Below are 22,860 nucleotides of genomic sequence, written 5' to 3' on the forward strand. Positions count from 1 at the left end.
AGTCAGCAATTTGCTGGCTTCTCCCAGGACAAGTTAAGGGTATGGGGCTGACTGAAGGCAAAGGGCACACCTAAGGCTAAAGAGGAAAGTGCAAGAGCACACACTTCTTTCCAGGCACCACATCCAATATATTATGGCTCAGGAGGGGGTGTGGAGATGCAGAAAGAGCTGACGCTGGCATGTAAGAGGAAGGCAGAAACCAGAATGTGCTGAGCCAGACTGAAGGTTTAAGGAAGAGCATTAAAAGACAATGTTCAGGGCTCCACTACTGGACAGGTTGTAAAGGGAAGTACTCCCCACAGGTATGATCTACAGGTGACAGAGGCTTTCCCTCTTCTCCCTGCAATAGTCAGCAAGTCCCTCAGCTCATTCAGAATATTCATGGGACAGACTGGCATTTTAAGAAGATGCATCTGGCAGCATTGTGGAGGACAACTACCAGCTCAAAAGTTCTAACAAAATACAAAGTCAGGACCTGGGGGAAAAGGAAATAAGGGAATGGACAGGGTGAGGGGAATAGGAGGCTCTATAGCATTTATGAGACAAGTTTTCCTTCTCTCATACTGTTCAGCCTTAACATTAAATAAACACAAATCATACATGCACCGTTGGCATTCTTAGCTCCTACTCTAAGCAACAAACATATTTGATTCAAGTGTTAGTATAAAAGTGCATTTCACATGCATGGTTTTAAAAGTGACTTTTTAAAAATTGCATTCTAAAATCAAGAATAACTTACATATGTACCCATGCCTCCATTAGATAGTAGGGATTATATTTGTCCCAACTACAGCGAATTAAGATGTTAGCATATATTTGAAGGCAATTATTTATAAAAAATGTACAGGAAGGTATTTCCTTCTACTAAAGAAAAAGATGAGAAAATAACTACACAGATACAAATTGTGTCACAACGCATATTAAAACATAATATAAGGCTCCTGAAACCCAGCCGTGCAGAGAAGGGCCCTGAGCGCCACATGATTAGGATTGGTGACTATTTCTTCTCGATAGTTCAGAGAAAAGTGCTTCCCAGTTGAGCCTACCTTCCACTTCAGAATAGAAAAGAGCAGAAAGGCCAGCCTCCGCAACTGCCAGGTCATTTTAATTAAACTATTTGTACACAGTAACTTTTCCAGTGGGAAAGAAGTTACCTGCAGGACAGTCAAGGATACATTTTGGGACCGCTCTCAATGAAGAAAGCAGAAAAGTGCAGAGTAATCCTACAAATCCATGAACTGTAATGAAGAGTTCCTTGATTCCCTGCAGGATTCTGCAAATCCTTCATTGCAGGCCCTGCAGAGAAATTGTACTTTTCAGCTGTCTCTATTGAATGTGTAATGGAGTGATGATATTTTATTTCAAATCAAAAGATGAGTTATAAAAAACTTGGTCATACAAACTAAGACTGCTTGTATTAGTAAGTTAATTCCTTTATAGAGAGCACTTATTTACATTCTTTTTTGGTCTTTTCTGATACTAGCTGACTGTAAAATAAAGGACACAAAAAAGTGTAATTTTAAAGAAATTGGAAACATAAAAAAGACACAGAAATGAAATCTTAAAAGAAATGAAATCTGCTTAGTAACTTGCTGAAATAATAATTTCAGGAATCTAGCAAAATCTAATAGCTACTAAGATCAATCCTGATTTCCTCAAGTATATTTCCCATACACTTCTGTTTCCAATGTTTACTTCCATCCTTCTCAATTATAAGATTGAAAAGATAAGAAAAAAAGACACGAAAAAGGACAAATATGTGAAATGTGAGATAACAGGAGATAAAATACTAGAATGGGATTTAGGAAAACCAGGCACTAATTCCTAATGCTGCCCTTCTAGAGTCAGAGACAAATCATCACATATCTATAAAAGAACTTCTAAGATCTCTTCAGAATATAAAAACTACATGACTTTATAACTGCCAATACTATATACTTATGATTTGTCCCCCATACCTGAAGTGCCCAGAAATTTTTAAATTAGAACTATTTCTGGGTTTCAAACTTTCCTAAGGAATAGCAGGATGTACTTTTTCTCATATAAATAGCAGAACTCCAAACATGTTTATCATGCAAATAAACTACATTAGGAAGATTTCCACATTATGATGAACTTTATACAATTTATAGTCATGTTTCCTTATGTCTTAGGTTTCCATGAATCACCTATACAATACAAACATTCCAGAAAGATGGTGATTATCCAATTCTGTGGTTATCTTGTTCAAGAGTAAACAATATGGCAATAACTTGCAAAGTTAGACACAAAAACAACCAGGTTCAACGTGTTCTTTTCGTCATGTGAAAGTTAAAACTAGAAGTCGTGTTAAAGAATTCCCTTACATTTTAATTTTTAAAACATTTTTTCCTTAGTAAAGTTGTTACCTACGTAAGCTGGCTGAGTTGGAAGTTTCCTATGTTTTACTTCCAGTTACTAACTTTGGTCACTAAACAGATGCTTCCCTATCTTATCTCTATTATCTCATTTTGTTAGAAAATGAGATACTTTTAGGAGATAATTTTTTTAAACCTTTGTCCCTCCCCCAAATACATTCTAAAGCACATACCTCCATGTGATACCAAAGGTTGGTCTAGGAGAAGGATACGGCCATATGTCCAAGGCAGGTTTGGCATTATAATTAAAATAAGGGACTTCTCGGATTCCTCCTTTTCTTGCCAACTTTTTTAAGTCATCATTAGGCAAAACAAATATGCTCTTCTTGCTGCTCTTGGTAATAAACTTTCTGTAGGATGGTAGAGCTGTACCTGAGCGAGTCTTCTTCGGTCTTGAAAATTTCATCAGTTTCACCTTGTCTCTTGTGGAGTACTCTTTGCTCACAGTCATGGATGTTACCAGTGTGCCTCCTGCAGTGGTCAGTGAGTCTGTCACTGTCGTGGTGACTACCGTTTTGCTTTGCTCCTTTACAGAGATGATGTCCACACTGCTGCCAGTGGAGGGGGTGGATAGCTTTGTTACTGTAGTGGTGGTTGTGACAGTGGACTTGGCACAATTTTCTGTGGAAGAGACTACAGTTTGCTTATCACCTTTTGCTACCTTGATTACGGTTTTTGACTCTGTGGCCACTGTGGATGTCATCGTGGTAACTTCTGTGATGACTGTTTTTCTTTTAGCTTCTCCATTAACATTTTCATCTTTGTTGGAGGGCAGACCATTTTCATCAATAAAATCACTACTGAGGTTAGATTCCTCTTCAGACGTGATAGGTGATGGAGTAACCTTCTTAACTTCTGAGGCTTCGATTTCCATATCTTCTACCTGATTAAATGAACTGCTTCCAGGACAAGATGGTAGAGGCGAGGGGGGCTCTGTACTGTCAGACTCTTTGGTTGATGATGGTAGCGCCTCAAGGCTATCTTGGTAATTACCTGCACCAGCTGAAGAACTCAGTACACGTGACTTTGTATCTGAATTATTTTTTTCATTAAAATCTTCCATAATAACATCACCATTAATGAATGGCTTTACACCTGACTGTTTAACAGTTAATGACTTAATATCATTTTCAGGAACTATTTTATTTATATTATTAACCTTTGGTTCAACATTACCACTTATGATTTTACTTTCGGAGACTTCTTTCAAACATTCACCTTTCAAACATACCTTAGGTTTATTATCTTTTCCATTTATTTGAAATGTGCTTGCTTTCTGGCTTTTCTTTTCTGACTCTCGATTTTCACTATTCCTTTTGTCAGTGATATTTTTTAGATTTATTTGATCAATACATTTATTAACTGGCCTCTCCTCTAACTTGTGCTGTTGACTTGTTTTTTTACCATTTGTTTCAGTTACCTTACCCTGCAGCCTGTCATCACGGTTTCCAGTGGACTTATCAGAAACAAACTCACATTTCAATGGCTCCAAGCTTTCATTACCTTGTTCTGGAGTTATGAACTGTTCAGAAACACCTTCACTGCTATTTTGAACAATCATATCTTCTTCACTGCTATCTTGAATAGACATAGTATCAGAACTATTTTCCAAAGTGCTATTATATTCAGAGTCACATCCTAGTTTTCCATCAAAGTCCGATGCTTTTGACAGAGATGGGGCATCTCGGTCACTAGTACTCTTAGGTACTGATGGAAGTAGAGCACTCTTGGAAGATGAAACGATGGTGTCATTATCCCCCTGTATGAGTGGTTTTTTGTTCTTATAGATCAAAGTATCAATATCATCTGTACTGGCTGGTTTAGAGTCATCAATGAAAACATCACTTCCTTTTGTTTGAATCTTACCAAGTTCCTGGCCTTTACTGGCAGGTTCAGAGACATTCTCATCTATGTCATTTTCAATAGAATTTTGTTTGTGATAGTTCATCCTGGGACTCTGATTGGAGACATCATCTAACGCCTGATCTTTTGGATGACGTTTGTCTCTGTTAAGACTAGGATCACTGATTCCAAGAAGCGAGGAATCACTTTGTGAGCACCCCTGAGTCCAGTCCTCTGCTGTACCATGACCTACACCGGGGCTCTGTTCTTGTCTAAGCAAGTCACTATGACACCCTTCTTTTGCTTTTGTTATTACTGGTGACTCAGAAAGACTTTTCAAAGAACTTTGAGAAGACTTTCCTGGGCCCTTCATTCCGCCCTCCAACTTCATTTTTTCATGGCGTTGTTTTTCTTCCAGTGTAAACTGTTTAATTCTCCTTTCAAGAAGTCCATCTAGTTTGGATGATTTTATTTTCTTTTTGTAACTAGTCCTTAGATGGAAACCTTCACTGACATTGACCACATCTACTTGAGAACTTTCCTGACAATTTATTTGGGACACTGTTTTCACATCATCATCTATTTCCATTGGTTCTTCCTTGAGGGATTTATCAATGTCAGAATATAAAAGTTCTTTAACATCTGTGAAATAAAGACATTTAATAAGTGTAATTTCTACTCTAAAACGAGGAATTTATGAGACTGTTATTTTTAAAAGGACCTGTTTTTCTTCTTTTCACATCAGGGCTTTAAAAAAGTAAATATTTCAAAGCTCTTGATACATGATTAAAATATGAACAGGGCTAAACTTTATAAAAGGTAAAAAAAACACATAAAATATATATTTCTAAATTCACAAATTTACAATTACCAAATATTCTGATTCTTAGTATCTAAAAGATGGAATGCTGTAATGGAAAATTACTTAGTGTGTGATATGCTATTGCACAAACTAGTGGAAGATTTTGTACTTTATAGTTAAGTATCTTTAGATGCATGCACTGTCTAGCTCATATAGTTTTTTAAAAACTACTTTTAACAAAAGACTAGTTTTTCAAAAGGTAAACATGAGTTACCATAGGATTCAGCAATTCCACTCCGAGGTAAACATGAGTTAACATATGATTCAATAATTCCACTCCTAGGTATTTCTACAAAAATACTTGTACATGAATTTCATTAGCAGCATTATTCATAATAGCTAAAAAGTGGAAACAGCCCAAAGTCCATCAGGCAATGACTAGATAAACAAAATGTGGCCAATCAATCCAATGTAATATTTATTTGGAAATAAAGTACTAAAATACACTACAATATGGATGAACCACGAAAATAAAGCAGCCAGTCATAAAGGAAAGCATATTATCTGATTCCACTTAAGTGAAATGTCCCAAACAGTCAAATCCACAGAGACAGAAATAGATTGGTGAGCTGGGGACATCTGAGAAAGGACTGGGAAGTGACTGCTGGTGAGTATGAGACTTCCTTTCCAGACTTCCTTTCCAGGTGATGAAAATGTTCTAAAATTGATGTGGTAATGGTTGAACTACTCTGGAAACATACTAAAACCACTGTATTTACACTTCAATAGGGAGGACTGTAAAATGTATAAATTATGTTTCAATAAAGCTGTTACCCTATCACACAGACACACTGTGGTGTGAATCTGATGCCCTGCACTCTCACCACACCGAGGCTGCCCTCCACTTGGCCTCTCTTTACCTTGGACCTTCTTTTCAGTACTCTTTGAGATCTCCATTTCACTTTGATCTGTTCCTTTTGCAGCATCTCCATCTTTTACTTCAGCTTTCTCAGAATCCGGGTCTGCTTTAATTTTTTTTGGACTTCGTGGACTTTTCCTTTTATCTGATTCATCCATATTTTCATCCATGCTATTTTTGGCTAAAAAGAACCACATTTATGTCAATTACAATTATTTACAATATTAGAAATTTACTTTAATGTATACAGCTTAATAGAAATAACCAAGTATTTTCCAGTAAGCTATATTTCACTAAAACAAAAAAGCTGAAGGTACATTATAATTTTTTACATTAAGTTGCTCAAAAAAAATTTTTAACAAGCCACTAGTAGCCCCTTCTACAAGTTTTCAGAACCTTGGTATTTAAAATAGACAACTATAAATTTTTGGATTTTTTTCTTGCACTGAAGATCTTCATGGGCTGGTGATGCAGTTTAATGAGAGAGTCCCTGCCTGGCATGTCGTGAGGCCCCAAGTTCCAATATCCAGCATCATATTAAAAAAAAAAAAAAAAAGTCTACTTAACATAAATAGTATCTCAAATCTAATCTTTACTAAGATTAAAAAATGTTGTGCAATATAAATGCCCATTTTTAAAGCGATGCCAGAGGTCAGAGAATAACAGCCAACCAAACACATCTAACACTCTGGTCTTGAGGGGCCAAGTCAAAAGTTTCCCAAAGTGCATTTCTCTGTTTTTCAACATAAATGTGCCTCCATCACCCAATCGGACATGGTTAGCTATTACTATAGCAACAGGTAGTTCTGCCAGAATTAATTGGTGGTTACTATTGCCTCCACTATGATTTCTATTTCGTAGTTAAGCCCAGAGCCAGGGGCAGTATGCACTGCTGCTTTATTCCCTGCTACCACCTGGGAAGAAAGGCTCAAAAAGACCCAACTTGCTAGGGCTAGGGGTGTAGCATGTTCAAGGCTCTGGGTTCAACCCCTATATGGCACAAAAAAAAAAAAAAAAAATCAACTTGGTACCAGACTAAATAAAGTCTGGCATCTGAATATGAGAAATCTTATACTAAGTAGATATAAAGTAAATATGCAAAAGCATAAATAATCTGTACATTGATCATCTGTATTTTACTATGTATGTATCAAACCAGTTCAGACACAATGAAAGAGCTCTCTAGATTTTGAGTCCTAAGAGGATAACTAGAACAACAAAAATGGTAATAAAAGAGCCTTGCAATAATCTGATGGAACTTATTATAATGGATATAATTTGCTAATAATATAACTGAGTATTGACTGTTGCTATTTATCAAATAGAATTTCAATGAACAATTTCCAAGATACTACTAGACCTGACAAAATAAATTCCAATGATACTTATAAAGTATGTATTTTTCCTATTCAAAGATAAACCAATATTAACTTTTCTATATTAACAATAGCACAAATCTACCAGTCCAGGTTTCATCACAGCCATTCACAAAGAAGCCAAATTGATTAATTAGGTAAGTACACACTATTATGCACTACATATAGGTTTCACAGGGAAGAACACATCATAACATAAAACAGCAGATTATAATACGTAGTTAGCACAGTGGTTCTTGAAAATCACTTAGGTAACAAAGGGAAGAGACTGTGTGGCAGACAGTAAACAGGGCTACAGAAGCCAAGAGCCACAGAATCTGGTCAGGGATTTATTACTTTCTGCCTATGTGAACACTGGTGTGTCATTTAGTCTTTGAAAAGGAAAGTCTATCTCTAATCTGTGATTCTAAATGCTAAAGTTTGTTAGCCAATAGTAAATCAAAAACAAAGCTCATTTATATGACTGTGATAGGAGACTTGATCACTTCCTTTCTAGGTTTGCTATGTACAATAATGCTGTGGTTACCAGATATGTGACTCCTCCAGAAGTCAGCCAGAATTGAGTTTAATATTTTAGAAAAGCAATACTATAATTAAGTGGCTGTGGTTTCAAAAAAATAAATAATTGTTTGTACAGCATTTCATCTTTTTTTTTAGTTGTAGTTAGCCACAATACCTTTATTTTATTTAATTTTATGTGGTGCTGAGGATTGAACTCAGTGCCTCGCACGTGTTAGGCAAACATTTTACCACTGAGCTATAATCCCAGCCCCTTTGTATAGTATTTCTTTAACTGCAATTCTAGATACCAAAATCCTGTGAATATAGATAATTTTTTAAATTTAAGAGTTTATAATTAGTAAGCAACAACAGTAATTTTGCACATACTATCAGAAGTTTCAGAAATGCTTTTACCCAAAATATGACCAATATACTATCAGTTTATAAGAAAATAATACAATTCAAATGTGGTTATTCAGAAAAAAATATAATTTTTATTAGTAAAAGAAACTAAGTATTTAAAATTTTCATATTAAACATAAATATTAAAAGACTCAGTTACTTACTTCCTTCTAATGACTTCCTATAATTCACATTAGTATTGCCAGGCAATTTAGGAACAAACCTATAAACATGAGTTTTACTAATCCAGCTCCAGCCACCATATCCTGTTACTCTATACTCCTCTCCTTTTTGTTTCCAAACCTGGTATAAATGAAAACAAGTTAATCAAACAACATAACATGTGTGGCATTACACATTATCAAACAAGAGTAAGATTCAGGCAAACAGAATTTATCAATCAATTTAATTTTCACTGGGAATCAGAGATTTATAAAAGAACTTACAATTATTTCTAAAATGCAAACTTTGAACAAAGTTATAGTTTTTTTTTTTTAATAGCAATTTCAACAAATTGGTCTCACACACTAATCTTTAGTAAGAGGAATCTAGGCTTATAAAATTATCAGAAAGATGTACTTCATCGCAACTGTATTAATTAAAAGGTTATGTGAGAAGTGAAAATTATAAGTTATTTGAAGTTGTAAAATAAAGGTCAAAAACAAAAATGGTAGCTAACACTTTTTAAAATTACCTGATGTTTAACTGGAAATGTGTATTTTACCCATGTAGCTTGCTGCATTGTTTCTTCCTCTTCTTGTTTTTTCTCTTTTTTTTTTACTTTCTCCTTTTCTTCTCTTTCAATTGATGTCATTCTATGTAACCTAAAAACACATAGATACAAAAACAGAAATACACTTAACTTTGAAAAAAATAAAAAAGGTAAAAAACACTATACTGAAAATTAGGCACAAAACCAAAGAGTGGTTAGTTGTAATCCCACAAACCCAATGCCAACTGACAAAAATAAACAGATGTAGAATTTTATAACAGGAAAAGTCAGAATAGAAAATGGCAAAAATGGCTATCTTTTTCATATACCTTCCTGAAAGAAAGACTTCTGTTTTATTCTTGAAAGATTTCATGCATATATCATTTATGTATCCCTTTATATAGTCCATCATGCACACTCAGGTTTCTCTTAAGATCTTACAAATCTTTTACCTTTTACATAGGTTATTGTGCATTTACACACAGGATACTGCTAGAACACACACAACTAGTTTATAATCAGTGAATAATTATACTAGTAGATCTTTCAGAGTAAAAGATCTTTTTAAAAGAACTAAAAAATTATGCTGCTGCAAGGAGAAACTATATCTGACTGAATTAGTTCACTATGAAAGTATATTTTCAGTGTTTTTTTCCTTCCCACAAAGTCCAACAAATCCAAAAGCTTTTGTTTTTAATCAACTAGCACTGGAGATTTTAAAGTCTTCACAGGATCCACTAACAGAGAGTTCTGGTTTACTATATCCAAAGAAAAAGGGGCCCATGGGGCGCCCCCTTTTGGATGACAGGAGGAATCAGGAAAGAAGGTCCACAATGAACTCAATCATAAGACAAACGGCACAGCCACCCCCTTTTATCAGGCAAGAAAACAGGCACCTATGCACCTACCAGTAACATGCAGGCCTGTGTGAGATTCTACATTTAGGTGATTAGTCTAGATTTTCATGAGTGGGAATACTGCTCGTAAACAGACATGAACCAAAATCTACAAAGAGAGGAGCTTTTGCCTCTAAGAGCTCCAGTGGCAAAACTGCTTTTTATCCCGATCAAACCAGAGGAAGCAAATTTCTCATGCACACCTACGTGGGAAAGAACAGAGGCCTTTTGTCAACTTGGTGTAGCGTTGCAAGAAGGAAGGGAAAACTGAATTCATTTTATCTTCATTTTACATCAAACATTCCCTATTTCTCTTCCTTTTTCTCCCTGCCCTCCTTCCTTGTCCTTTTTTAAGAAGTCTTTGTGTTCCTATGATCATAGGACCTCAGTTCATAGTTCCCCCATGTTGAGAGTTCATGACTATTGACTGCACACAACTACAATAGAGAACATTCTCCATAAGGCCCCTCCAGGTTCTCCTAACATAATGGCTGGAGGGGAAAGGTGGTAGTTTCTCAGTAGCAACTAACTCACCTACTCAAATACCATCTATTCACCAACACTCTCAGAACCAGGAGTGAAACAAGCTCCAGAGGCATAGCATGGTGGATGCCTTGAGTGCCAATGCCAGAACCCAATAGTAGTTTCCAGAGTTTTTGTTACCTTGGCTTCTTCCACCTCTGAAAGGCCAGGTCCACATAATAACTGAGCCATCTTCTGAGAGAGGCCTGGAATGGAGCACTGTGTGGAAAATGCTAGCACCATGACACTCTGGGGCTCTTGGTTTCTATCCTCAAATTCAAATGATTTACACTTTACTGAGGCAAGCTGTTAAGTGTGATAGCTAAAATAGCTAATAACAAACAGCTTTATTTTATTATAGTTATTACAGCTAATCTGTGATGTTGACTGTCCCTGAGAAAATTCTATTCTTTTTTTCAGTTAAAAAAAAAAAAATCACTGCTATCAAGATGATCCTTATGGGAAGAGGCAGAATCACAGGGGAGCTTGGCAGGACTTCAGTCCTGTTTGTTAGGAAGAAATCTTTGTCACTACTGGTAGCCTGGAGGCCACAGAAAGGACGTTCTAACAGACTGGTAACATGCAGGCTTCAGCAGCCACTCCATTCTGGTGGGCGCACTGGATGGCAGACTGTCCATCCTCATCCACACAGTCATCCGAGAGCTGGAATGGACTGAGTCCAAGGAATGGACTGAGCATCAACTTCACTCCTGGTATCCGTGCAGTGCCCAGGATTCTGTTCTGTTATTATACTAAAACTACTGCATACAACATTTTTTATAGCATATCTTTCATGGTAAACTTGGGGAATATCCCTCTAGGTTCATTAGTGATGGGATGGCTGAGACCAGAAGTTCTTGCACTTAACATGCTGAGACAGTGCCAAACTGCTCCTCAGAACTGTGCACTCCAGCCTCCCTTTCATTACAAGGACAACCTGTTGTCCCGCACATCCATACGAGCTGAGTTAGTATCAACCTTCCAAATTGTTAGCCCAACTGAGTAGTAAAATATGCTATCCCATGGTTCTTTAATTATGAGAGAAGTAATCATTTTTATGTCTACTGGCCTTTCATATTTATTTTTCTGCACAATGTCTGTTCAATTCCTTTGTCTTGTCTGTACTGGACTATTAGTCCTTTTCATTTATAAAAGGTCTTTTGTCAATTAAGGACATTTTCCATTTGTGGTGCAAATATTTTTCCTCTGTCTTTTGAATATGATTATAATATTTTTCCACACAGAATTTTAAATACATGTATCCACTTTTCTCCTGTATGCCATCTGGGGTTTTTATCTGTTTAAAAAGAAAGTATCACAACAAAAATATAAATTAATCCATGCTTTTGTATTGCAATTTTCTTTGTTTTAGGGTTTTGATTTTTTTTCTTTTTCTTTTTTCTTTTTCTTTACTTTTTTTTAAATCTTCATCAATCTGAACGTTTTTGCTAAGGCAGGATCTAAGTGACATTTTCCCCAAACATGCCCTCTTTGATTTCTACCACTTGCTAAATTCCCACATGCATTTAAATCTGTTTCTGAATTTCCTAATCTATTCCACTCCCCTCCTTTAGCAAGATTATTTTGATTAGTTTCAAAATATGCTCTAACACCTATTCTTAATATCCATTTCCCTAAGGCTATTCTTACACATTAATTTTTCTAGATGAACTATTAATATCATTTTGGTCAAGCCTCCCACAGTCTCAGGAGGGCAAATCCTCTTCACAAGGCAAAGTATTCTTTAAGACTTTAGTCAAGTTTTAAGGATTGTTTTATGCAAGTCCTGAATATTTATTCCTAGGAGTTTGTCAGCTTTATTGGTTATTGCTGGCATCTTTTCACTCAAGATTTTTTAAATATATAAAATGCAACAAAGTTAAAAAATTGAACTTTACCAATAAGCAATGTATCAAAAGCTTATGTTTCCTAACCCTTGGCAATTACTACTTCAACTTTTGTGTTAAATATTACCTTGTTTATCTCCTCTCGGTTTTACTACCTATGTAGTAAAATAGTGAAAAAGTTTGGCTTTTGAAAACTCAGTAGCAAGCATAAAACTAGCTGCATGAGCAAGAGAAATATTGTCACTACAAAGATTTCCCAATAAAATATGACCTTCTTTCTGTGTCACACAGTCTGTCTGTAGCTTTAACAAAAGTTTATAAGAGCTTTTTTGGTGAGTTAGAGGGCAGGGTTATGAGCATGTTCAGGAAGACACAGGGCCCACCACAATCACGGTACCTGGCCGACTGCAGTGCAAAACAGGTCCATTATCACCCCTTTGCCCGCTTTGATGGAAGTCAGCGAGGAACAGAATTAAATCTAATTTGCTATTTTAACTCAGAAGTAAGGCCCCTGGTGTTTTTTACATGGTTATTGTTTGTTTACATGAAAGCTTTTTATTTAGTATGCCACAAATCTTATTTAATTTTCATATTGTTTCTGATAGAATTTCAGCCATGAGGGGATTTCCTAAGTACATAATTCGATTATAATAACTGAGCCTATATCTTGGCAATGTTTACATATATCTCTTGGCAACTTGCACTGGCTATTGTTTTTAGTTAAAGTCAAAATATAGAAAAGGGGCTGGGGATGTAGCTCAGTTGGTAGAATGCTTGCCTTGCATGTACAAGGTCCTTGGTTCAATCCCCAGCACCACAAAAAATAAACAAACAAATAAATAAATAAATAAGAATTGAAAGGGGGGGGCGCTGGGGCTGTAGCTCAGTGGCAAAGCGCTTGCCTAGCACATGTGAGGCACTGGGTCAATCCTTTGCACCACATGAAAACAAAAAAATAAAAAGGCATGCTATCCATCTACATGAATCAAAAAATGAAAATTAAAAAAAAATGTAATAGGCATCTTTATTTTGTTCCACCATAAAGGGAATGCTTCAAAGGTTGCAGAGAGAAGGAAAATGGTTTGGTTTGATATAAATCTTTACCATTAAAAAAAAAAAAGACTTCGTATTATTATTTAAGCTTTAAAAAACAACAATAATTGATAATAAACTGACAAAACCAAAACTTTTCTGGCATCTAATGAACTGATCATAAATTTTTCTTTCTTTGACTTCTTAAATATTAATCTAATATTAGACCACGTTAACCATGCCTAGAAAGAATCCAGGTTTCTATTCTTTTAATTTCTTCCTGAGTATATTTGCTAATATTTTATTTAAGATTTCCCATGTACACATCTATTTATTAGTTATTCATCACTAATAAATATTAATAAAGGAAACAGGGCCATAATTTTCTATTCGTCTTTTTTTAAAAATTATGTATGTATGTATGTATTTATTTATTTATTTATGTGTGTATGTATGTATGTATGTGGTGCTGCAGATTGAACCCAGTGCCTCACAAATGCTAAGCAAGTGTTCTACCACTGAGCTATAATCCCAGCCCCTGCCTACTTCTTTTTATCAAGTTTTTTTCCTATCTTTTTTTGGGAGGTGAGTATTGAGTTTTGAACCTAGGGATACTTTACAACCAAGTTACATCATGAGTCCCCAACTCTTTTTATTTTGAGACAGTGTCTTACTAAATTGCAATCTGCAATTCTTCTACCTCAGCCTCCCAAGTCACTAGAATTACAGGTATGCACCATAGTTTGTTTGTCATTTTATATGCTAATAGAAATTATGATCTACAAGATTCTCCTCATTTTCTATTTCAGTATAAAACTTTAAATTTTCTGATTCCTGAATTTCAAACAATTAAACAATCACAGATGCAGTAATATAACCAGAAATCCTTTTTCTAAGTGTGGTCCATAACCTACTATCTAAAGACAGATCACCATAGCATCTCCTTTCCTACTCCCCCTCCAACCTCAAGTAAACCAAGGTGACTGCTTTCTCTATGAATGTAGGAAGCCTGGCTATTTTGTCAGGGGACCTGTAAGAGCTTTAAAATCCCCAGTGCTAGTACTAGAGAATCAGAAATATTGGTTAGTAAGTTCCTTTCTTTATTCTTGATATCAGTCATTTGAGTTTTCTGGCTTTCCTTTTTTATTTTCCTTAATAATCTTATCAGAAGTTTGTGAATTATAATTTTACACATCTAAGGTATGTATGTTTGTTATTTCATTAAATCTGTCCTTATTTTCAACATTTCTTTCCTTTACATTGCCTCTTTGAGATGTATTCCTCGCTAACTAATTTGCAGTTTTTCTTTTTTAATACAAACACTGAGGACAACCAATTTCCTCTAGGAACTTTTTAATTGCATCCTACAAATTTCAATATATGTAGCTTTCATTAACATCCAAATCAAAATTGTTTTAGTTTTCATAATGACTTCTTGATCATATTTTACTTAAGTATTATTTCTTAAGCTTCAAGCACACAGCCCTTGAATTTCTTAAAACATTAACCATAAATATCTACATTCCCTCAATAATATTGTAATATATTAGCATACATGCTTTAAACAAATAATATCAAACTACAAGTATTTTTATTAATTTTTTATTTGTTTTAATTAGTTATACATGACATGCATTTATGCACTTTGATATATCATCACAGATAATTTTTCACTTTTCTGAGTACACGTTTTAGAATCATATTGGTCATGCAGTAGCATATATACATTAAGTAATAATGTCTGTTTTATTCTACTATCTTTCCTATCCCTACATCCTCTCTCCTTCCCTCCATCTAATCTAAGGTAATGTTATTCTTCTCTAGTGCCCCACCCTGACCCTGCATGTCTTACTGTGAATTAGCATCTGCATATTAAGGAAAACATTGGCCTTTGGTTTTTAGGGACTGGCTTATTTTCCTTAGTATGATATTCTGCAACTCCATCCATTTACTGGCAAATGCCATAATTTCACTTTTTTAAAAGCTGAATAATATTCCACTAAATATTATTCCACTGAATGGATAAAGAAAATATCATATTTTCTTTATCCATTCATCTACTGAAGTACCCTAGGCTGGTTTCACAGTTTGGCTATGGTGAATTGAGTTGCTATAAACATTGACGTAGCTGCATTACTGCAGTATGCTGATTTTAAGTCCTTTGGGTATAAACCAAGGAGTGCAATAGCTGGGTCAAATGGCGGTTCCATTCCCAGTTATCTGAGGAATCTCCATACTGCTTTCCAAAGTGGTTGCACCAATTTGCAGTCCCACCAGCAATGTACGAGTGCACCTTTTTCCCCACATCCTCGCCAACATTTATTGTCACCTATATTCTTGATGACTGCCATTCTAACAGGAGTGAGGTGAAATCTCATTAGATGAAATGCATTTCTCTAATTGCTAGAGATGTTGAACACTATATATTGTTGATCGACTATATTTCTTCTGTGAAGTGTCTGTCTGTTCAGTTCCTTGGTCCATTTATTGATTAGCTTATTTGTTTTTTTGGTGTTAAGTATTCTGAGTTCTTTGTATATCCTAGAAATTAATGCTTTATAGGAGGTGCATGTGGTAAAGATTTCCTCCCAATCTGTTGACTCTCACATTACTGATTATTTCCTTTGCTAAAAAGCTTTCTAATTTGAATCCATCCCATTTATTGATTCTTGATTTTACTTCATGTGCTTTAGGAGTCTTGTTAAGGAAGTCAAATCCTAGACCGAAGATTTGCACTTATTTTTTCTTCTATTAGGCGCAGGGTCTCTGTTCTAGTGCCTCAGTCTTTGATCAACTTTGAGTTGATTTGTTCAGGGGTGAGAGATAGAGGTTTAATTTCATTTTGCTACATATTTTTAGTGAAAGAACTCTTTTCACTTTCTTCCATATTTACAGATCCAATTTCATTACAATTGTTGCTCTAATTTGACTTTTGCTGGTACATAGTAATCCATTATAAGACAATGTCAAAATTTAAACTTGCCTGATGATGGCTATTTGGGGATTATTTTCAAATTTTACCATTAAGTATAAAATTCTAAGGAACACTCATCTAACGTATGTCCTTGTGTAAACATGTAATATAGTTCCTCCATGATATTAAATACAAGAATTGCATTAACTTTTTCACCAAACTTAACTTTTTACACCACTCATTATACTACTGATCTGTATTAGGGTTGTATTAGAGTGTATTAGAGCTGTCTTCTCTTATGTCACCTCTTTCTTAATATACTCTTTCTTTAAAAGTTTGACAATTTGATGGATGTGGAACAGTAGCCTATGGTTTTGATGTGCATTTCCCAACTTACCATGAAATTGTTAAGCACCTTTTCAGCCTTCTTGGCTATTTGTGTCTCTTCTTGAGTAAATTATATTTTTAGTCTTTTTCCCCCTACTAAATGGCTTCATGTTTTTCATATTATTGAACTGTAAGAGTTCTTTAATATATTGTAGATACTACCAATTACAATAAAACAACAAAAATATATTCAACCAGTCCATGACCCAGTCTTTTAGGATAATACATTATTACAAGGCAGCCCAAATCCAACAAAAAACAAGCTACTACTATAAAGGAAGCATATTATAAAACACAAACTTTAAGGTTGTGGTTATCTAGCTGGTGTGGTGGTCCATGCCTATAATCCTGCCTACTTAGGGGGCTCATGCAGGAGGATCACAAGTTTGAAACCAGCAAGGGCAAGTTTGAAACACCCTGTCTCAAAATAAAATACAAAGAACTAGGGATGTAGTTCAACAGTAGAGTGCTTGCCTAGCATATACAAGACCCTAGGTTCAATCACCCGCTCCCCTTGCCCCAAAACAGTGGTTTACTCGGGAGAAATAAGATAATGTGAGTGAAAACCAGATGCAATCATGGTAATGTCCTTATTTTTAAATTCGGTGGTTAATTCACAGATGTTCTTTTTTTTGGGGGGGAGGGGGGCTGGGAACGGGGGACATAATTGGGGATTGAACCCAAGAGCACTTAACCAGTGAGCCACATCACCAGCCCTTTTTACTTTCTACGACAGAGTCTTGCTAAGTTGCTTAGGGCCTTACTAAGTTGCTGATGCTGGCTTTGAACTTATGATCCTCCTGCCTCAGCCTCCCAAATTGCTGGGGTTACATGTATGTACCACTGCCTGTGGCTTCATTTTTATTATTATCCATTACACCTTATGTTACACAGAATCTTACAGTTGTATCATTTATTAAACATAGGAAGTGTATACAGACATACACACTCTTGCACACTCATTCTCATCTGGCAACATGCTTATAAATTCAAGAAATGTCTACCTTATATATATCACAGGAGATGAGTCAGGAGAGAAAAAAAAAACATGAAAAGGAATAAGTATGGAAGGAAAGAAAGGGTATCAGGAAATAAAAACAAGGAAGGAAGGGAAAAAGGAAGAAGGGAAAAAGAAAGAGGTGGCAGGGAGAAACAAACAGGGAGTTTCTTCCAGGGTTATAACGAAAATGTTCTATAATTTCTCTTTGGAGTTTTGTTAAAGTTTTGCTTTTACACATTTAAGATTTGCTCATCTGGAATTGACTTCTTTGTGGTATAAAACACAGAACCCAATTTTCCACCAACATGGATAACTCGTTGCCCCCTCACCTTTCCCTGAACATCCATCCTCTGTAAATGCTACTTCAATTGTGTGTTACATTTCCATGTATGGGTTGGTCTGATTCTGGACTCTTTTTATGCTGTACCATTGGTCTATGTTTATCTTTGCGTCTATACCACTGCATTATTATAGCTTTAAAAGAAGTCTTGTAGGGGGCTGGGATTGTGGCTCAGTGGTAGAGCTTGCCTACCATGTGTGAGGCACTGGGTTCAATTCTCAAAACCATATACAAATAAATAAAATAAAGGTCTACGAACAACTAAAAATATATTTTTTAAATATATTTTAAAAAAATAAAAAAGAAGTCTAGTTACCTTGCAGAACAAGTCCCTCCCACCTGGTCTTTAAAATTTGCCTTTTCACTTATTGTTTTTTTTTTTGTATCATCAATTCTACAGAAAACCCAACTAAAACTTTTCATGTTATTAAAATTAATTTATATATTAATAGGAGAAAACCTAAAGTTGTCAAGACACTGTACATAAACAAGAGAAAGTTTTCTACTTTTTCTGTATTATTTAATGTTTCTCAACAAAAATTTTCATAATTTTCTTCACAAAGATAATTTATTTTTATTTTTTATTTTTTTGGTGGTGTGTATGTGTCTTTGTGGTGTTGTGGATTAGAACCCAGGGCCTTGTTGGTAGAACTCTACCAACTGAGCTATATCCCCAACCCAATAATTTATGAATATTTTAAAAATATTATTACTGTTAGACTGCTTTCAAAGCTTTTTATTAATTATCACAATAAAAAATCTTTTTGAGCTGGGCATAATGGCACATGCCTGTAATCCCAGCGACCTGGGAGGTTGAGGCAAGAGGGCTGCAAGTTCAAAGCCGGCCTCAGCAACTCAGTGAGGCACTTAGCAATTCAGTAAGACCCTGTCTCTAAATAATATAGAAAATATGCTGAGGATGTGGCCCAGTGGCTAAGTGCCCCTGGGGTCAATCCTCAGTACCACACCTCAAAATAGTTTTGAATAAAATATTAGTTTGAATTTCTTGAGGATCCAGTTTTAGAAATTTGTTACCTATTTAGTTAACCACACCATTGCCAAAAGTAGAAGTCCTGTTATTAATTTCTAATTTTCTTAAATCGTGGTCCCTAATTTTCAAATAAATTTAGAGTATTCTATTTCATCTCCCCTTAACATTATATTAAACGATAATTATTAAATATATATTACCAGATTTTACACTAATATAATTCAGAGCATAATTTTATAAGTCTAAAGAACATTTTGAGACCAGTCACTTGTATTGACAAAGCAAGGAGGAAAAAAAAAACACCTGGATTAAAAAGTCTGAATTCCATCTTCCACTATAATGTCCAGCACTTGAAAAAAAAAAAATAAGTAAAAGGTATGATTTAGTGATTTTAAACTACATCTAATAATGGAAGGTTTACTTAGTAACAATTATCATAGTTCCTGAAGCTTTGATCTGTCACTAGAGATGTGGCTTCAGGGTCCACCAACACAAGTTTCAGGATGGTCACCTTTTCTAGAGAACAGTTTGGGGAAAGGCTGAAGGTAAATATAAGAAGGAGCAACAGAAACAGAGAGCACTGCCTCCCAGTTACTCTCTTTCCTGGCTCAACCTTGATAAAAGAGGGCTAGAAACAGTACAGCAGAAGCATGCCACCCACTCATCTCTCCTGTCCCATAGTGCACAATTCTGCAGCACCTTAGTTTAACCTTGTTTTTCAGTTGCTAGGCAAAATTGAATCCATTCATTTGTGGAGAACGCTACAAATAGCAGCAATTATATTCCAAATGGGAAGGAAAAAGGCAGGAGGAAGACAGGAACAGCAATAAGATTATGCGGGGAAATCACTAAAGAAAACTGGAAGCAGCTTTTGGCAGATGAAAATGTTCAGTAGGTATAAAATTACTTAAAAACAGATTCATTATAAAATACAACAAATGTAGAAAGTAATGCAAAACATATTTATATTTTAAAAATCATAGGGTGCTGGACACAGTGGAGCATACTTGTAATCCCAGCAATTTGGGACGCTGAGGCAGAAGGATTAAAATTTCAAGGCCAGCCTCAACAATTTAGCAAGACTTTCTCTTAAAGTAAAATTTAAAAGGTAGGCGGGGGACTGGGGTATGGCTCAGTGTTCAATCCCCACTACCACAAAAAATAAAAATTACATGAACTCTATAGAGGAATGGGGAAGGTAGAATGATTCTTATTTTTTGATTATATTCTTGAATAATATTTGCATTTTTAATGCAAAAAATATATATTTTATATTTATATTTATAAAAAGTATATATTAAATTTGTAATAACCTTCTGAAGACTAAAGTTTTGTTCTGTGTAAGTCTATCTGTGCTAAACAGATTCAAGTTTCAGAATTTATCTATCCAAGTCACACAGTTTTGGGTCTACTTGGAAGCTATAAGATGTTCAGTCATTCAAGTCTAAAAAAGGGTGTAAGGCAGATCCTTAGCACAGTAACTCGAACATTCTAGAACAGATACTCAAAAAAATGAATGTTCTTCCTATTAAAAAAAATACTTTTTACTTTAAAAAAATATTTATAATTTGGGCTGGGATTGTGGCTCAGTGGCAGAGTGCTTGCCTCCCATGTGTGAGGCACTGGGTTCAATCTTCAGCACCACATAAAAATAAATAAATGAAAGTATTTTTTAAAAATTTATAATTTCCATATGTGATCTCTTTTGATCTTTATTACAATCCTGTATCTCAAATAAGAACTAACAGAGGCCAAGAAGTGTAACATCTTTAGTAAGACTCTTAACCACATGAACTTTCATTCTTAATCAATAAGTACTTCCAGAACAATATCCAATATTCATCATTCACGAGGGTCAGAGTTCACTCACCTGGTATGTCCTAAGGATTCCCGCCATATTGGTAGCATCACAACTGGTTTAACTGCACATTCCAAAATAGCTAAAGCCAATGCAAATTCTCTGGGTTTGCTACACATCTGAACTGCCTTGATCCAATTTGCCCTATATTTCAGAAGAAAAATTATTTCATTTGGTTGATCTTCAAGTTAAAAGCATAATTTATGATGACTCCATCTTACAGTGCATGTGAGTAAGGTTTTAAGGTGGAGATAAAAACATACTACAACTGGAAGTTTCAAGCTCACAGAATCAGATTTTAAGCATTAGAAGGAATTTCAGATCATTTAGTCCTCACAATTCTTTGTCCTTCTACAATGTTCTGGACTTGATGGCCTCCACCAGAAATGACTGGACTCCATTTGATTTCTAGGGATAAAGACTGGTTCCTAAAAAAATCATCCAAATGCTAGTGCTGATTCAGCAAGTTACAAGTACACCCATGCCTCTAGCTTCCTTACTGTCTGACCAAACCGACTTCATTTAATTCTCTGGCAATGACATTTTTAAGGCATAGCAATCACTTTAAAAGTGTTTTGTAATTTATAGTAAAAAATTAACCTTAGTATCCTTTACCTGTGTGAAGCCCAATTGGGATGAAGAAAAGATGAAGGGATGTTGTTTTCTAATTGGGTGATGGTCAGTCTCAGAGTAGATATGGTAAGAACTTTGGACCCATGGACAGAACCATTCCATTTGAACTCTCCTGCTGGAGTCAGACAGAACTTATGTGCAAGATGCCTTCTCTTATCATGGTCTTCCCTGTGCTGGTGCTTATTCAAAGCAAATGAATTGGTGGAGTACTGATTGTGGTAGACGCGATACTTCCCTTCTTGACCCAATTTGAAATAATTGTTGATATTTCCTTTCATGACCACTTCCTTTTTGGTGCTCAATCGTGAAATTTCTCCTTGAGAGTTAACTACTAGTACCTGACCAAGAAAATTTTAAAAACTTCGTTATTCACAGCAGAGATGCAAATTTTGTCTTGTCAACTGCCTTTTAATAAGTGTAATCAAATATTTTAATGAGTTAAGGTGCCTCTTATGATTGAACTGTTTAAGTTTAAAAGCTAAAAGTGAAAGCCAATAATTTACGATCAAATAACCAAGATATACCCATGAAAAGAAAACTAACATTTATTAAGTATGTGCTAGACACTAGTGAGTACTTTTGTGATCTCAAATATGCACATGAAACTGTAGGTTAAATCATTCATCTACCATAATATCAAATTTATAACATTACTTTAGCGAGGCATTACATTTATTAACATCTAAAATACATTCTCCAAAAAATATCTTTTCTTCTGTATTTTTTTTATCATTCCAGTCTTAATAGAAAAGGTCTATGGATAATTTAAAATCGTGTTTCAAAAATTTGATTTCACTGCAGTAGCATATGGGAGGCCTGGGGTGTGATCCCTAGCACTGAAAAAAGAAAAAAGAAAAAGCAGTTGATCCCCAGGTTGGGGTGTAGCTCAGTCGGTAGAGTGCTTGCCTAGCACGCACAAGACCCAAGTTTGACTCCCAGAACCACAAGGGAAGGGGGGAAAAAAAAAGTTGATTCCAATCTTTCAGTGTATCATGAACCAAATGGTCGATCTCATTTAAATTTTACTAAAATATAATAAATGCACTAAACTACAAGAAAAAATATCAGAGTGCTTTTGTCATAGTAAGAAAAATACTACCTCAGAAAGCTTTTAGATGTATTGAGTTGCTAGAAAAAAAAAACATTTATGGGCTGGGGATTTAGCTCAGTTGGTAAAGTGTTTGCCTTGCATGCACGAAACCCTGGGTTCAATCCCCAGCACCACAAAAAAAAAAAAAAAAAAAAAGAAAGAAAGAAAAGAAAAGAAAAACATTTATTTTACTAAGGGTCAGGGTCAAAAAGAACTTTGAAACTTACTGCTTGAAAGCAACTGCTATGATGTTAAAAAAGAAAAAAGAGGAAGAACATTTGTCTATTCTTGCTTATCTACAAATAATTCTCAAATCTAGGAGACCCAGTTTGTTCCCTGTTCTGTCACCACAAGTAGGTGGGGGCAGAGATACTGAGTCCCATCTTTGATCCCATTGTTC

The 22,860-nt window shown here is 35.3% G+C and overlaps 1 protein-coding gene across 5 annotated transcripts in view; it reads right to left on the reverse strand.

Annotated features, from left to right (window-relative positions):
* Nucleotides 1-22,860, reverse strand: part of Bptf (bromodomain PHD finger transcription factor) — a 134,668-nt gene that overhangs the window by 42,107 nt on the left and 69,701 nt on the right. For all 5 annotated transcript variants that reach the window (XM_026402231.2, XM_077800460.1, XM_026402230.2 and 2 more), the window contains exons 8-13: nucleotides 21,353-21,708; nucleotides 20,750-20,881; nucleotides 8,933-9,062; nucleotides 8,403-8,541; nucleotides 5,961-6,140; nucleotides 2,570-4,880 (exon numbers count right to left, since the gene is read on the reverse strand). In XM_026402231.2, the coding sequence (XP_026258016.2) occupies nucleotides 2,570-4,880; nucleotides 5,961-6,140; nucleotides 8,403-8,541; nucleotides 8,933-9,062; nucleotides 20,750-20,881; nucleotides 21,353-21,708 (3,248 nt within the window). The remainder of the gene's footprint in view (nucleotides 1-2,569; nucleotides 4,881-5,960; nucleotides 6,141-8,402; nucleotides 8,542-8,932; nucleotides 9,063-20,749; nucleotides 20,882-21,352; nucleotides 21,709-22,860) is intronic.

Source organism: Urocitellus parryii, chromosome 7, assembly GCF_045843805.1.
Source record: "Urocitellus parryii isolate mUroPar1 chromosome 7, mUroPar1.hap1, whole genome shotgun sequence".
Classification (NCBI taxonomy): domain Eukaryota; kingdom Metazoa; phylum Chordata; class Mammalia; order Rodentia; family Sciuridae; genus Urocitellus; species Urocitellus parryii.